Below are 18,026 nucleotides of genomic sequence, written 5' to 3' on the forward strand. Positions count from 1 at the left end.
TAAAGTGTACTGTTAGCTAACCAGCTAATGTCAGCTGGCTGGGTCGCTAGCTAACGTTACATGTATGATCTTATTATTCGTATCTTAAGAGCCATTTGCTTTGCTAGTTATAGCCTAATGTTTGCTAGCTAACATTGAACCTGGTTGGTTAGCTACCTGCAGATTCATGCAGGGTAGTAACGTCATGATATGTGATTATGGTTCATTGTTTACCTAGCTAGCTAGCTACATGTCTTACCAAAAGACTCTGCTATGCAAGTAACCATTTCAATAGAATGTCACTGCGACAACTGTTGATAGACGTAGCTGGTAAATTCGCTCTGGTTATCTACTCCGATTTCAGAGCACTCTCGTCTGAGTATGCCAGAGTGCAAAATAACTGACAAATTTACGAACACTCAACACCCGTTGAATATGGACGTGTCAGAAAATGTTGGGAAAAAGCGCAAATTGTTGCCAGCAGCACAGTTACAGTCACCAACACTGGTTAAACATAAAAACATCCACCTCTGCTTGGGTGAGTAAAATGGTCAGTGAGCTGTTCTCTCATTTGTGTTTGGAAGTAGCAAGCAAGGTAGTTTGGGTGCTTGACTGTTGTTGTTATGATTGAATGCTCAGATCAACCCTTAACCTCTTGAAGCTAGGGGGCACTATTTTTATGTTTGGAAAAATAACGTTCCCAAAGTATTTGAAAACTCTATGTTCCATAGTCTCCCATTGCTCCATTTAAAGGGATATCAACCAGATTCCTTTTCCCATCGCTTCCTAAAGGTGCCAACAGTCTTCAGACATAGTTTCAGGCTTTTATTTTGAAAAATGAGCCAGAACAATAACATCGCGTCAAGTGGTCACATGAGGTTTGCTCACGCAACAGATTTTTTAATAGGTATTGCTTTTCCCTCTCCTACTGGAAAGACATTTGTGGTTGATATATTATCAATTATATATTTTAAAAACAACCTGAAGATTGATTATAAAAAAACTTTGACATGTTTCTGTGGACATTACAGATATTATTTGGAATTTGTCTGCGTTGTCATGACCGCTCTTTTCTGTGGGTTTCTGAACATAATGCGCCAAACAAACAGAGGTATTTTGGATGTAAAAATAATCCTTATGGAACAAAAGGAACATTTGTTGTGTAACTGTGTGTCTTGTGAGTGAAAACATCTGAAGATCAAAGGTAAACAATGAATTTGATTGCTTTTCTGATTTTCGTGACCAAGCTACCTGATGCTAAGTGTACTTAATGTTTTGTCATGCGATCGATAAACTTACAAACGCTTGGATTGCTTTCGCTGTTAAGCATAATTTCAAAGTCTGAGACGACAGGTGGATGAACAAAAGGCTAAGCTGTGTTTTGCAATATTGCACTTGTGATTTCATGAACATGAATATTTTTAGTAATATTATTTGACTGAGGTGCAATTATCCTGCTTAAGGGATGGGTAACGTCAAGAAGTTAAAGAGATGGTTGGGGCTAAAGCTTAAGAGGGTGTGAACGATGCTGAACGGGTGTAGACAAAGAAGCGCTCTCCAGTGGGTACCAAAACATTCAAAGGCCATTTTCTCCAAAGCGAAGTTACAAGTTTATCAACTTTCAAAGCAGAATTACTTTCCCATTGTTCCTCAAATGAGGTGTATTATATACCATTTGGTAGCTCTGTGTATCTGCTTTTATCCAATGTAAAAGATACCATTTAAAATATTGCTAAATAAGACCGAATCGAGGCAGTCGGTCACATATGTGCTATTTCATAGTTTTGACGTCTTCACTATTATTCTACAATGTAGAAACTAGTAAAAAATTAAGAAAAACCCTGGAATGAGTAGGTGTGTCCAAACTTTTGACTGGTACTGTAGACTAGAAATGTTTTAACACATTTTTTTTGTGAACCTCCCTGTTGCACACAACAAGCTTCCTTCAACCCTGTTACAGTCAACCCTGTTACAGTCAACCCTGATTCTATAATTGGCCCATTCTATAGTATTTTTATTTAATAATTTTTTATGCTACAGAGGTGATGTATCATTTCAGCCAGTAGTTTTAAAAGTAGCGGTCACGAGCCAGAAAAGTGTGCACAATTGTGTACAACTTCACTCACTTCATATCATATGGTACAGCCTGCAAAATAAATATATACACTACCATTCAAAAGTTTGGGGTCACTTAGAAATGTCCTTGTTTTTGAAAGAAAAGCACATTTTATCCATTAAAATAACATCAAATTGATCAGAAATACAGTGCGTGTTAATGTTGTAAATGACTATTGTAGCTGGAAACGGCTACAATAGGCGTACAGAGACCCATTATCAGCAACCATCACTCCTGTTTTCTAATGGCACGTTGTGTTAGCTAATCCAAGTTTGGCCAATTGATTGATTATTAGAAAACCTTTTTGCAAATATGCTAGTACAGCTGAAAACTGTTGTTCTGATTAAAGAAGCAATAAAACTGGCCTTCTTTAGACTAGTTCTATCTAGAGCATCAGCATTTGTTGGTTTGATTACAGGCCAGAAACAAAGAACTTTCTTATGAATCTCGTCAGTCTATTCTTGTTCTGAGAAATGAAGGCTATTCCATGCGAGAAATTGACAAGAAACTGGAGATCTCATACAATGCTGTGTACTACTCCCTTCACAGAACAGCGCAGACTGGCTCTAACCAGAATAGAAAGAGGAGTGGGAGGCCCCGGTGCACAACTGAGCAAGAGTACGTTAGATTGTCTAGTTTGAGAAACAGACACCTCACAAGTCCTCAACTGGCAGCTTCATTAAATAGTACCCTCAAAATACCAGTCTCAACGTCAACAGTGAAGAGGCGACTCTGGGACAATAAAAATAAAAGATTAAGATTAAGATGGGGAAAAGAACACAGACACTGGACAGAGGAACTCTGCCTAGAAGGCAAATAACAAAATCGCATGGATGTTACACCACCATGCATCATTCAAGAGCATTAATTATATTGATGTATAAAAGCCTGGCACTAACTTACACTCACCGTCATCAAGGTACATTTGATCCAGGTTCTCCTCCTTGACTGTGACCCGTCCTCCAGGGAGGCTGGCTCTCTGCTCCTCTCCAGGGGGGCATCTCTGGGCATCCATCCCACCAGGGGAAGACCTGCCCTTGGGCACCGCCTTGGGCACATAGGGCTGCTGCTGGATCACTGTGGTTGGGTAATGTTGGGGGGAGTGGGCCGAGATAGGGGAGTGAGCTTGGGCTCCAGACTGCTGAGGGTAGCCATCACAGTAGATGATGTGCTGATGGTTGTCAGGCTGGAGAGGTGGAGGGTCGCTTCCCCGGAGCAGGTGTTGGTTGTTGGGGGAGAACTGGATAATGGAGGGGTGCTGGCCCTGGCCCCCTCCATGCTGCTGTTGCTGGGCCCCCAGCAGGGACGACTGAGCTGGGGAGCCCGTGTGAACCAGGACGGAGCGGTGTGGGTCGGGCATCACCCGCATCTCCCCAGTTTGCTGGTAGAGCCCCCCGGGACTGCCGCTCAGACTCTTTCCCCCACGGGAGTACACAATGGCTGGGCTCTGCTGCTGGAAGCAGGTGTCTGGGACGGGGGTGGGGAGGCCGGAGCGGACCTGCTGGCAGGAGGCCATGCTGGAGACCAGGCCGTTGTCTGGGTGGATGATCCCACGGGACCCAGGGCTGTGGTGGTAGTAGGACTGGGGGGGGACACCCATAATCTGGGTCATGGAGAAAGGATAGTCATCCACAGGCTCTGTTTTAATGGACGGGACTGTGGGAGAGACGGAAGACAACAGAGATATGAGTGGGGGTTAAGTCATACTGCTTAAAGTAACTATAATCTACTACACCAATCATATATCTTAGTGACATATTAATGACATGGAATAACATGTGACTTGATATCATTCCTACATAATTGTATTGCTCTTTCACAAAAGCACCTAAAATAACACACAGTTCACTCAGACCATCACAGTCATATGATGGGTATTGCCTCCTTATTGCTGATGCTTATGGTTCCATACCTGCCAGTGGAGTGAATGTGAAGTGCTGAGGCTGGCTGCGCTTCCTCTTTCCGTTGATGACATAGAAGTTCACTTTGGCGGAATGGCAAATCGACAGGTCGCGATAGGATGGTATTTCAACAAACAGCAGACTCTGTTAAAATGACAATTTTAATTTCATATCAATCTGTCACATTATTATTAGAAATTGTATTCAGAGTATAACCACTGTAGATGTGTAAACAATGAAATTGGTGACAAAAGTATGACATTATTATTTAAAAAAACGTTATTTAAACAAACGAACAGACAATTCCCACATTATAATCAGTGGACTGTTTTGACCACTTTTTCAGACATCGAGAAGTGGGCCATCTGTAAAAGTACTGATACTTACGGGCTGACATTTATCTTTGTCTACAGTTGCCTCCATCTCCCAAATCTGCTGTCCATCTGCAGAGACAGAGAAGGGAATGGTTGTTTCAGGTCATATACATATCTCAGGGTGAATTACAACACCCTGTTGGACACAGCAAAAACAGGAACACAGTACAGTACATCTAAAACCAGAAAATGTGTGCAATTGCTACTCTGCTTTTGATTAATTGCAAACATGCTAAGTTGCAAACCAATTAAAAATGAATTCTAACCAGTAAAAATGTATATCTCAGATGTTTCCATGTGTTTATCGTGAATTCATGAGCTCTATTGTCTCTTTGGCAGGTTGAGCCAGCGTGGTAGAGGATTCTCCGCTTTGTCTCAGAACACAATGCCTGGTTTCAACCTTCACATCATTGTCTGCCTGCCACTAACCCATAGGCCATATTATTAACACGCAAGAGGAGTTAGGAGACTCTTTGTGTCACATAGATTATATATCTACTCTCACCACTTCCTCTTTCACCATTCTGCTCACCTACAGCCAGAGACAGCTACAGATTTATCATGAAGTAAAACCATTATCTGGACCAATATTTCCCATAATATATTGTAAGAAATCATACATAAAATCACATATTTACTCTGTGTCAAGCAATATTGGAATTATTTTAGAGGTTAAGAAAAGTCTATTCTAAAAATGCACCCTGGTGGAGAGCTTTGGTCCAATGGCTGATGGTTGACGCACTGGTGATCAAAAATAGGCCAAACCTGTCTGGGTATGAAGGGATTCTTAACTATGAAGTTGTTCATGTTCTTAACTCCATCCTTTCAAAACAGACATGTGAAAAGATTCTGGGGAGGAGCATGCACATCTCCAATATATCCCCATTGTTCCTCTTTAGTGCATTTAACAATAACATTCAAGTAAAAGTTTTGGGTGGAGAGTTGACACAATTCCAAGTCTGGAAGGTATAAACCACCCTCAGACTTAGGGTCATGTAAAACGTTCATATTTATTCTATGCGTTTCATTTGCCCATATAAATTCTTATGGCCGAGTATACTTTTTAAAATAATGTATTCGGTGGGGTAATAGGTATTACTAAATATAAATATAAAAACTTTGTTAAAAGCATGCCATTCTAAAGAGTTTTATTTAGATTTCTGGGAAGATTGCTCCATTTAATTATCATTATATATTTGTTGTTACTTATTAAGCATCCTAAGTATTTAATATTTTTTGTGGTCCACTTAAAGGATTGCTGTAGATCATGAGTTATTATTTTTCCTATTGCCATTATTTCTGTTTTTTCACGTTCATTTTATATGCTGATATTTGAATATTCTTAACAAGGGGGGCATTGAGTTTTCAAAATTAGTCATTGTATATCAACAGATCGGTGGCAAATAAGTTTAGTTGCTATTAATTTTTACCAATACTGATACCTGTTACGTTTGGGTCCTGTACAAACAGCAGGGGGGAGAAAGGACATCCCTGTCTCGTGCCCCTTTCTAAAGCAATTTCAGCAGATTATGTATTATAAAAAATTTAAAAAATGCTTTAGGATATTTATATAATATTTTTTATGAAATGTATTATTTCAGTTGGAAAGTTGAATGCTTCCAAAGATTGGAATAGAAAAGGCCATACAAGAAGGTCTAAAGCCTTTTAGGCATCAACAGCCATAAGTGATATATCTACATCTTGTTTTTTTTGCATATTGTATTATAGTGAATACATTTTTAATAAACCCTGTTTGTATCAAGTCTGGTAAGACTTTGCCATTCTGTTACTTATGAGTTTTGTTATTATGTAAAGGTAATTTAATTCAGATTTATATAGATTTTCATGGAAGCTTTTAAAATTGTAATTAATTGGATTGTTGTTTCTAATTAAAGCATTTGTATCCTTATCTTTTAAAATGAGAAATGGTTTGGCGTGTATTCGTTTTGTGAGGGCTGTTTAACAGGTTTATTATCCATGAAATAGTATGCTTAATTTGAGTGTAACCTACAGTTGTTGGCTCTCTTCAAATGTAAAATATCATATTTTTGCTTAAAGGAAAATTCCACCCAAAAGCTATGTTTTGGTATTTGTTTCATTAGACCATTGGTGACATAGTCCCAAAACGTTTTGCTTGTCAGCTATCAAGTTTTCAAGATGCGCAACTTTCAAAATACAGAAAGCATCCCTGTATGATAAATGTAGCATTATATGATGCAAAACGGAGAATCATATGATGCAAAATGCATCATACAGGGATGATTTCTGTGTTTTGAAAGTTACCTATCTTTTGAGACTATGTTAACAATGGAATAATGAAACAAATACCAAAATATACTTTTTCGGTGGAGTTTTCCTTTAAATTCAGAGATGTTATTTTCCTCTTTGCCTTGTGCAGATTTTTTATGGCCCTTTCCCAAGATAGAAAAATAAATAATGAACTCAGATTGAATTTTTGCAGAGTTTAAGATTATAATTCCGGGTCTTGAAGATGCACTGTAGGGCATTACTTGATACCTCAAGGTTAGGTCTTGCTCAATAACGTAACATTAATGTGTTGAACATTTTTGATGTGCTGGGTAAGTGACAGCATAGGTATTGTTGCTGCTATCTGCATTTAGCTGTGTCATTTAATGTTATTACATCATATTGCAGTCATTTACAGTTAACTGGAAAAAGAGTATAGGTCAACAACTCAGGTGTTGGAAATTATGCTGATGATGACTTCTTGTCATTGATGATCATAAACTTTCAAAAGCAAGATAACAAACTGACAACATGTCAACCCGAAACACACAAATAACCCCAAATGTTTTTTTGTTATCATCGACATTTTAACTAGATTTGCTCTCTATTAAAAATAAACAGCTTAAGCATTTTCTCAAAAAGGAAAGAAATCCAGTATTTAGCAGTCGGATATCTGTTTAATGCTATGTAGGAAACCTTTATGTCAGACTGCAAATTAAACGCATATGGCTGAAATGAGTCAGAAGGAGAAAGGGGGATTCCATATGTCTTGCCAAGTTTTCTTTATTTTCGTTTTCTCTCGTTTTATGATCAACTCGCTCCGTTTCAGTACAGAGTAACGACAGGTGATGACTGTTGCTTTCTTGGCGTTTTACATTTGTTTGCGTTTTGTTCCAAAACTACTCTACGGGACACCCCTTGTCTTTTCTTTTTTCTCTGGTAATTAGGAATGGAGGCAGCCAGAAAGAGTTGAAGAGGCCCAGCTTGGCTTGACTGTGGGAATCCTCTGTAACACTTTATGTTAAGGGTCCATGATAAACCATTTATAAGACATTTACAAACCGTTTGCTCACCATTTATTAATCATTACACCCTCATTTTTGTGAGAATTGACATTAGTCACTCAAAACATGTAATAGCACTCACTTTAGATTAGGGACTGCAAAAATACTTTACGAATGATTAGTAAATGGTTCATGTGGGAGTAATGATTTATTAATGCCTTATAAATGGTTTATTACGGACCTTCAAATAATGTCTTATGGAACACTCCTCTCCTCCCCTCGTGGAGCCACGTCCATGAGATCGAGCCAGAGGAGCCCCAGCCGAAGCCAGCTGTGTGTGTGTGTGTGCACAGTGTGTGTGCACGTGCATGCATGCGTGTGTCTCCTAGAGCCAGAGAAGGCCAGAGCCAGTTGTGTCCCATTCAAAGGGATTTCACAGCCTTACTGTTCCAGAACTCTGGGTCACATGGAGAACCTCTCCAAAACAATGGCAATCCCTCTTCTACGTAGATCTACTTGTTTTTATATGCGTCTCCAATACTAGCCATTAGTGCTGTGTCATAACCCGACAGCAGGAAAGCCTTGATTTAAAAAAAACCTGGACAGACAAGGTCCAAGTTCTAGCTGAAGCAGCCCCCTAGAGAGCCCACGTATCATAGCTCCCCACACTCGGCCCCCGGAAAGCCCATGCCTCAAAGCTCCCCATACTCAGCCTTCAGACAGGCCATGGATGTAATGAGTCACAACCATTATGCTAACAGACTAGTAACAGATAAAGCATCTAAACACTAGGCTACTCTTCTGCCGTCCCATGCAGTCCAGAGACATCTGAGGGCTATTAACAACAACAACTGAAGGACCATAAATAAAAACCTAGATCTGATTTATGGAAGGTTATAAACAAAGATTGGATGGCCAAGCTATATATAACAAAAACATAACATAACAGCTAACCAGGAATAAATAGTTACATTAGAATAGTCCCTAGGTTGTGCATCTGGCTTTATAAGAGCTGGCGTTATGGTTAGTGTTTGGGTGACGAATGCCAAGGTAAACCAAGTAGCTGCCGTAAGTGCTGTAGATGGATCAATGAGGACCACTCTTCTCTCTGGACTCAGTATTGAGGATATTTTTTAAATATATTTTTTTAACCTTTATTTAACTAGGCAAGTCAGTTAAGAACAAATTCTTATTTTCAATGACGGCCTAGGAACAGTGGGTTAACTGCCTGTTCAGGGGCAGAACGACAGATTTGTCTGACAAGATTTGTACTTTGTCAGCTCGGGGATTTGAACATGAAACCTTTCGGTTACTAGTCCAACGCTCTAACCACTAGGCTACCCTGCCACCCCAATATTGAGGTGCAATGAGGTGACATAAATGATATATCCCTCACTACACAGACAGTCTGTATTGAGGCGACAGAGAGCAGGACAACAAAGACTGTACTGAAAACTGTGACTGACAACTATAACAAAGTACATCTCCTCAGCATACAATCCTGTAAGCTGTCAATGAAGCACATTAACAATCTGCACAATATACTAATACTTCAGTAAGCTTGTTAAATAATCGTGTGAAGTTCTAAAATAAACCTATCTTGCTGTGATAAGCTCCTTATCCTAAAAGAGTTGGCACCGTTTAGCATCAGAAGGAATTGGAATGTCATGCAAATATCTGAGTGGTGGGTGAGGAGGAAAGGTCAGGATTCAAATGACAGACAGAAAGTATGGTGGCCTTTGTCACTATTACGCAATCACATTGATTAATACAGCAATATCGGAGACTATCTTGTAATGGTGATTCTGCCATTCCAATGTACAAGTTAAATAATTGTGTCACAAGGCCTATGACTGGATAGAGCAGACCAATAAGAATGCAGTAATACACACACTAGTAAATGCGCACCTTAGGTTGAATTCTGGTACTGCGATGTGACAAGTAAGCCTAGTATCACTTTTTTCCCCCCTAACATACTGGGGGGGGGGGGGGGCTGCCTTAAATCGGCACCCAGGGAGCAGTTGTTGTTGATGGTTAACTGCCTTGCTCACCTTGCCGGCTCGGGGATTTGAACCAGCGATCTTTCGGGTTACTGGACTAACACTTTTAACCGCTAGGTCATATTCCACTTGGTCCTATTCCTTAACAGAGGTCCTATTCCATGCACAACAAAATAAACAGCATAATGATAACATAACACATGGATAACAGGCGAGGAAGGAGAGGGCACAAGAGAGTGAGGCTGCTGCCTTATCTGATGGATCATGCAAATGATTCATAGGTAAAATGCAGCATGGGGGTGCTGTGGCACTAGTGAGCGAAATTTGTGGAGGCATGATCAACCAGAGTAATAATAATAATAATAATAATAATAATAATAATAATAATATAGAGCTGTGAAGTAAATTGCCTCTAAATGGGCATGGGAAATAACTGTCTACATCTGATTATCATGGCTGGTTTATGAGGGTAAACACTTGCAAAAAGGTAAAAAGTGAATTAATACCCATATATTCCTATGTAAAGTTTTCCACATTCCCACAGTTTTCCAATGGAAAATTCCCAAAACATTTTCAATGCTACTGGCACGTATTGTATGAGTGTTTTTTTTCTCTCTCAGCAGAATCTAACAACGGTCAGAAGAATACCGGAAAACATTTCACTCTAGTAAAATAACCGTAACATTTTTTAACAGATGAGGTGGGACATCATATAGAATATGGTCCATGCCACCATCATCCACTTCCACCCCCAGAGGTGTTGACTCATATTGAGTAATACTCACCACGGGTTTTCTCCATAAAGATGACCTTGGAGTCGGAGCTGAAGTTTTGTCCCGTCAGAATCATCTGCTGACCTCCCAGGACAGAACAGCTGTCCATGTCTTGTTTATCCACCATGGGCAACTCATGGGCGGAACGCTGGGCTGTGAGATGGAAGAGAGAACATGACGTTACACACTGTGGTACTGACAGGCCGTGTTGGCGTAGTGGGTAGAGCTGTAGGACAGGAGACAGAGCATGGCATTACTTTGACAATGTTACACACTCTGTGGTAGGTCATTTTGGGATAGTCTGTTTGATCTCTGGTTGATGTTTGCTTTGAAGTCACAAGGTAATTGTTGACTGATTACAATGAGACTAGTACCGGCTAATTAAAATATATATATTTCCTCATTGTGCACTTTAAATATTTGTCTGAATATTAGATTTGTGTAGACATTAATATGAGGCAATTACTTGGTATATATGAATGAAGAGATCTTGTTTGAATTTGAGGTTCTAGTGTCAATTGCGGCTACACGCCACAGGCCTGGACAAACAGAGCACATCATGGAAGTGGGACTCTGTCCAGTGGAAACATATGACAGCGTGTGGTAGCCTACAGTACAGAAAGGGGTTGAGGGAGGAGGGGGAAGGAACATGGAGGGTGGACCTCTCCAACACTATCATCATTACGCAATGGAGCGTATGTTGGAGTATGTTCAATAAACCCTGTGACCTGTCCATGATGTAGACACTGATTGGCTGCTCTACTGTATTCTCTCCCGGTACTGTAGATTTCCAGGACTGATAGCTTAATCAAGCAGTGGCACAGAAGTTGCAGCCACAGAGACAGTGGTAACCATAGAAGTATAATTTGCTAGAACGGAGAAGCTCCACAGACCATGGCAATTCAACTGGAACACCTATGGGTGCACTCAATATGGCCACCAGTTCACCCATTACAGACCCAGGGACTTGAAAGGGAATATCCGTTCTAGTAATTCTATTTCTATGGAGGCAGCCATGTTTAGGGAACCAACACCTGACTACAGAAAATCAGCCCTTGACTCTCTGCTCCTCTCTTTTAGTGACTGACCTTATTATTGGGGATCGACTGTCAGCAATGCCAGCATAAGGGGTTGCCTTCTTTTTAGCCAGTTCATGTTTACTACTAGAGAGTGTGTGGCAATTAAATCTAAAAACATGTTGTACACATGATGAGATTGAGACCAAATGAATGGAAGTTACTTACTCAAGCTTATCATCACGTCCCACCTGAAAGACTGAAAACCTATCTCCAGTGAGGTGTGTGAAGTGTAGACAAACAGTTGTGACCTTCGGACAGCCTACTATACTGTGAGTCAACACAGAGGATAATACCTCGAAGCTAGTCTCTTCAAACACACACCCCACTGACACAGTTTAGTTTGCCTATTGGCCATTTTAACAGATGTGTTGGGGGTGTTCTTTTACTTGACTGGTTTTAAGTGATGCCAGGTTTGCTGGGGAGCATGACTGCATATTTTTCTTTCGCTCATCAGACAATGTTCTGACACTCCGGAGTGAGATTGCATCCGAGTGTTGGACAGCACCCACTACATCATTTTGCACAGCACAGTGACGTGCAATCAGGGTAGGCAGGGTAGGCAGTGCTTACCCTGTGATAATCTAATTTAGAAAACAAAAACTGTTATGAAAAGCCAAATAAAAAGACAAATATATTTTTTTTAAATTGTTATCTAATGTTTTTTTCTTAATGATTATGGTGGTTTTTATGCTCAAAAACGGGGAGAAAATGTGCTGAAACTGCATCAAAACCTCAGGCACTGCGCCAGGGTGTTCATGCCTTTCTTTCTAGCCATTCAAATCCATTCAAATAGTTGATGCTGCGGCCATTCCTGACTCCAGTCCCTGTTAATGGATGGGGTCAGTACATGCGTCGCTGCTTCGCCTAGCTTGAAGTAGCTTCATTTATTGCATTGAGCTCGATTTCATATTCTGAGCATGAGTATGGCCTAAATATGTTGTGTGGTTATTGCCTGGGGTAAGCTACATCATTTGGCACTCACGTCCCTTGAACTGATCAAACTCGAAACTAGCTAGCAAAAACAACCGGACAAATGGACTATACTGCACCTCAAATATTATTCCAAGTTGGAATAATGTAAGGCTCTGTTTGGAGCGTTCGAAAGAGAGGAACACCAACCATAATGAATGTTTCGACCAGACAGAGGCAGCATACCTCTACAAGACATGACAGGCAACCACCATATCCCTTACTGCTAACTGTCGGGCAGGCGAACAGCGAGTACAGGACTGTCCACTTGTCTGAAACGTCGCAACGACTTCCACTTCGCTGCCACTGCAGGGTTGTACTGTTGAATCGTGTGAATAGGCAGCATTCCTTTGAATGCATTTGATTTATCAAGCTAGAATTTCATTGTGACAAGACACATTTTCAGTCATTTCGATTGTTGATGTGGAAATTTAGTTAGAATCTTCCCAGCAAACCAGGAACATTCCCAGAACATTATGTACGATTCCTATTAAGTTCTAGTTAGGGTTATATCTAACAAAGGGACATGTTTTAAGTAAAATATCCTTGGAATGTTCTCCTAACGTTCACTAAAATGTTGTGCACAACATCTGTAACAACCACCACAGAACATTCCCCAAATGTTCTCATTAGGTTCCAGGTAATGTAATAACAATGTTCCGGTAATGCTCTTAGAACATACTGGCACAACTAAATGTTCTGCAAATGTTGATGGATATGTTATTCAAAACACCCATAACAACAAGCAGGGAATAGTCCTACAATGGTCTCATGAAGATATTCTGTAAGGTGATCCATGATGATCCATAATTTTTCTAAAAACATACTTCCGTGATAATGCATAATAATGTTCTGCTAATATTGATGTGTAATGTAACATTATTATATGAAATCATCAAACTTTTAAACAAACGGCATTTCAATCCTCTTACATCATTATATTTTTATTAGGGTATTGTCCTAACATAGCTATAGCTATTTTAAAGAATGGTATTTAAGTAGATTTAAACATACAAACTGCCATCTTCAAGTCTTGTAGGCTACTTACTCTGCTGCGCCAACAGGATCCTAATGTTTCTAGTAGATTTCCCTTTGTACTAAAATCCTTAAATTATGACGCAAACTACGGCTATTATGATCCAAACTATATGTCTTGGTACATTTACATTTTAGTATTTTAGCAGACGTTGTTATCCTGAGCAACTTACAGGAGCAATTAGGGTTGGTGCACTCGATGAGCTCAAGGGCACATCAACAGATGTTTCACCTATTCGGCTTGGAGATTCAAACCAGCAGCCTTTCGATTAACTGCTAAGCTACCTGCCGCACTGTACATACATATGCACATCTACACTCAGAACATTTTCATTTTTCAGGACTCTATCTTTCAAAGAAAATGTGTAAAGGGTTTAAACACTGTTTCCCATGCTTGTTCAATGAACCATAAACAATTCATGAACATGCACCTGCGGAACGGTCGCTAAGACACTAACAGCTTATAGACGGTAGGCAATTAAGGTCACAGTTTTTAAAAAACTAGGACACTAAAGAGGCCTTTCTACTGACTCTGATAAACCCCAAAAGAAAGATGCCCAGGGTCCCTGCTCATCTGCGTGAACGTGCCTTAGGCATGCTGCAACGAGGCATGAGGACTGCAGATGTGGCCAGAGCAATAAATTGCAATGTCTGTACTGTGAGATGCCTAAGACAGCGCTACAGGGAGACAGGATGGACAGCTGATCGTCCTCGCAGGATCGGTATATCCAAACATCACACCTGCGTGAGTTACACCAGGAATGCACAATCCCTCCATCAGTGCTCAGACTGTCCGCAATAGGCTGAGAGAGGCTGGACTGAGGGCTTGTAGGCCTGTTGTAAGGCAGATCTTCAACAGACATCACCGGCAACAATGTTGCCTATGGGCACAAACCCACCGTCGCTGGACCAGACAGGACTGGCAAAAAGTGCTCTTCACTGACGAGTCGAAGATTTGTCTCACCAGGGGTGATGGTCAGATTTGCGTTTATAGTCGAAGAAATTAGTGTTACACCGAGGCCTGTACTCTGGAGCAGGATCGATTTGGAGGTGGAGGGTCCATCATGGTCTGGGGCGGTGTGTCACAGCATCATTGGACTGAGCTTGTTGTCATTGCAGGCAATCTCAACGCTTTGCGTTACAGGGAAGACATCCTCCTCCCTCATGTGGTCTTCTTCCTGCAGGCTCATCCTGACATGACCCTCCAGCATGACAATGCCACCAGCCATACTGCTTATTCTGTGCATGATTTCCTGCAAGACAGGAATGTCAGTGTTCTGCCATGGCCAGCGAATAGCCCAGATCTCAATCCTATTGAGCACATCTGGGACCTGTTGGATCAGAGGGTGAGGGCTAGGGCCATTCCCCCCTAGAAATGTCTGGGAACATGAAGGTGCCTTGGTGGAAGAGTGGGGTAACATCTCACAGCAAGAACTGGCAAATCTGGTGCAGTCCATGAGGAAGAGATGCACTGCAGTACTTAATGCAGCTGGTGGACACACCAGATACTGACTGATACTTTTGATTTTGACCCCCCCTTTGTTCAGGGACACATGTTTCCATTTCTGTTAGTCACATGTCTGTGGAACTTGTTCAGTTTATGTCTCAGTTGTTGAATCTTGTTATGTTCATTCAAATATTTACACACGTTAAGTTTGCTGAAAATGAACGCAGTTGACAGTGAGAGGAAGTTTCTTTTTTTTACAGAGTTTATATACCCCTCACTCCAATCTGCCAGGCAACATTTTTACATGATTTCTGAAATCAAGTTTGTAGTGAAAATAAGTCAAATCATCCCAACTTTACAGTATGTAAAGAAGATTGGTGGAGTAAGAAAGAATAGAGGATACTTATTGGTATCCTCTTTTGCAAAGACAAAGACCACAACCTGGAAGTCAGAGTAAAGGTGTGAACAGCTTGTGTATTCCCTGTGATGCACTGGATTCATTCCAGAAACACTCCAATGTTCCCAGGTTCGATCCTCACTTACAACTACCAACAAACTATGGTAAAATCTACATTTTGTACAATAAATGTCTAATAAATTGTCATGTGATTCCAAATAATTGCCATGTGTGTTTCTACATGGATCTCTTTTTGTACAACTAACTTCCTCAACAGTAAGATAACACTAACACATGAAATAAACCTCCATGGACTGTTCAAAATGGAATTTTATCATTCTGGGAACATAGGAATAACATTCTAAAAACATTGCGGGAATGTTTTGTGGTCGCTGATAGAACTATTGTGAGAATGTCATCACAACTGGACAGATTTTGTGTTAGGGAAACTATCTGTTGTCATATCCCCTCAATATCCCCACAGCCTAAATATATATTTTAGGAACTTTTAAAGACCTGGCTTAGCTGGTGTCTCCAGAGATGCAAGCTCTCTCATCGTCACTCAATGCATAGGTTTACCCCCACTGTACTCACATCCTACCATACCCTTGTCTGTACATTATGCCCTGAATCTATTCTACCATGCCCAGAAATCTGCCCCTTTTATTCTCATGTTCCCAACGCACTAGACGAGCAGTTCTTATAGCCTTTAGCCTTTAGCCATACCCTTATCCTCTGGTGATGTAGAGGTTAATCCAGGCCCTGTAGCCCCCAGCATCACACCTATTCCCCAGGCGCTCTCATTTGTTGACTTCTGTAACCATAAAAGCCTTGGTTTCATGCACGTTAACCTCAGAAGCCTCCTCCCTAAGTGTGTTTTATTCACTGCTTTAGCACACTCCGCCAACCCTGATGTCCTAGCCGTGTCCGAATCCTGGCTTAGGAAGACTACCAAAAATTCAGAAATGTCCAACATTTTCCGTAAAGATAGAACTGCCAAAGGTTGCGGAGTTGCAATCTACTGCAGAGATAGCCTGCAGAGTTCTGTTATACTACCCAGGTCTGTGCACAAACAGTTTGAGCTTCTCCTTTTAAAAATCCACCTTTCCAGAAATATATCACTGTTTCCACTTGTTATAGACCCCCCTCAGCCCCCAGATGTGCCTTGGACACCATATGTGAATTGATTGCCCCCCATCCATCTTCAGAGTTCATACTGTAAGGTGACCTAAACTGGGATATGTTTAGCACCCCGGCCGTCCTACAATCTAAGCTAGATGCCCTCAATCTCACACAAACTATCAAGAAACCTACCAGGTACAACCCTACATCCGTAAACATGGGCACCCTCATAGGTATCATCCTGACTAACTTGCCCACTAAATATACCTCTTCTGTCTTCAACCAGGATCTCAGCTATCACTGTCTCATTGCCTGCATCCGCAATGGGCCCGCGGTCAAATGACCACCCCTCATCACTGTCAAACGCTCCCTAAAACACTTCAGCGAGCAGGCTTTTCTAATCGACCTGGCCCGGGTATCCTGGAAGGATATTGACCTCATCCCATTCAGTAGAGGATGCCTGGTTGTTCTTTAAAAGTGCTTTCCTCACCATCTTAAACAAGCATGCCCCATTCAAAAAATGTAGAACTAAGAACAGATATAGCCCTTGGCAAACTTGACGAGCACAAAAAACATCCTGTGGCATACTGCATTAGCATCGAATAGCCCCCGCGATATGCAGCTTTTCAGGGAAGTCAGGAACCAATATACACACTCAGTTAGGAAAGCTAAGGCTAGCTTTTCAAACAGAAATTTGCATCCTGTAGCATTAATTCCAAAAGGTTTTGGGACACCGTAAAGTCCATGGAGAATAAGAGCACCTCCTCCCAGCTGCCTACTGCACTGAGGCTAGGAAACACTGTCACCACTGATAAATCTACAATAATCGAGAATTTCAATAAGCATTTCTCTACGGCTAGCCATGCTTTCCACCTGGCTACCCCTACCCCGGCCGCAGCAACTTGCCCAAGCCCCCCCTGCTTCTCCTTCACCCAAATCCAGATAGCTGATGTTCTGAAAGAGCTGCAAAATCTTGATACTTACAAATCAGCTGGGCTAGACAATCTGGACCCTCTCTTTCTAAAATGTTCTGCCGAAATTGTTGCAACCCCTATTACCTGCCTGTTCAACCTCCATTTCGTATCGTCTGAGATCCCTAAAGATTGAAAAGCTGCCGCGGTCATCCCCCTCTTCAAAGGGGGAGACACTCCAGACCCAAACTGTTAGACCTATATCCACTCCAGACCTACAGTATATCCAGCCGGGCCTGACTTTCTAAAATCTTCGACAGCCAAGTTAACAAACAGATCACCAACCATTTCGAATCCCACCGTACCGTCTCCACTATACGATCTGGTTTCCGAGCTGGTTATGGGTGCACCTTAGCCACGCTCAAGGTACTAAACGATATCATAACCGCCAGAGATAAAAGACAGTACTGTGCAGCCGTTTTCATCGACCTGGCCAAGGCTTTCGACTCTGTCAATCACTGCATTCTTATCGGCAGACTCAATAGCCTTGGTTTCTCAAATGACTGCCTCGCCTGGTTCACCAACTACTCAGAAAGAGTTCAGTGTGTCAAATCGAAGGGCCTGTTGTCCGGACCTCTGGCAGTCACTATGGGGGTGCCACAGGGTTCAATT

At 41.3% G+C, this 18,026-nt stretch overlaps 1 protein-coding gene across 2 annotated transcripts in view; it reads right to left on the reverse strand.

Annotated features, from left to right (window-relative positions):
• The window catches only part of LOC109869824 (nuclear factor of activated T-cells, cytoplasmic 2-like), a 45,236-nt gene that overhangs the window by 13,477 nt on the left and 13,733 nt on the right, over window positions 1-18,026 (reverse strand). The window contains exons 6-9 of one of the 2 annotated variants that reach the window (XM_020460089.2): window positions 10,407-10,547; window positions 4,384-4,439; window positions 4,008-4,140; window positions 3,005-3,751 (exon numbers count right to left, since the gene is read on the reverse strand). In XM_020460089.2, the coding sequence (XP_020315678.1) occupies window positions 3,005-3,751; window positions 4,008-4,140; window positions 4,384-4,439; window positions 10,407-10,547 (1,077 nt within the window). Of the gene's footprint in view, window positions 1-2,998; window positions 3,752-4,007; window positions 4,141-4,383; window positions 4,440-10,406; window positions 10,548-18,026 lie in introns of both variants that reach the window. The other variant, XM_020460088.2, reaches the window with a different exon arrangement.

The sequence above is a fragment of the Oncorhynchus kisutch genome, linkage group LG24 (genome assembly GCF_002021735.2).
Source record: "Oncorhynchus kisutch isolate 150728-3 linkage group LG24, Okis_V2, whole genome shotgun sequence".
NCBI classification, from domain to species: Eukaryota; Metazoa; Chordata; class Actinopteri; order Salmoniformes; family Salmonidae; genus Oncorhynchus; species Oncorhynchus kisutch.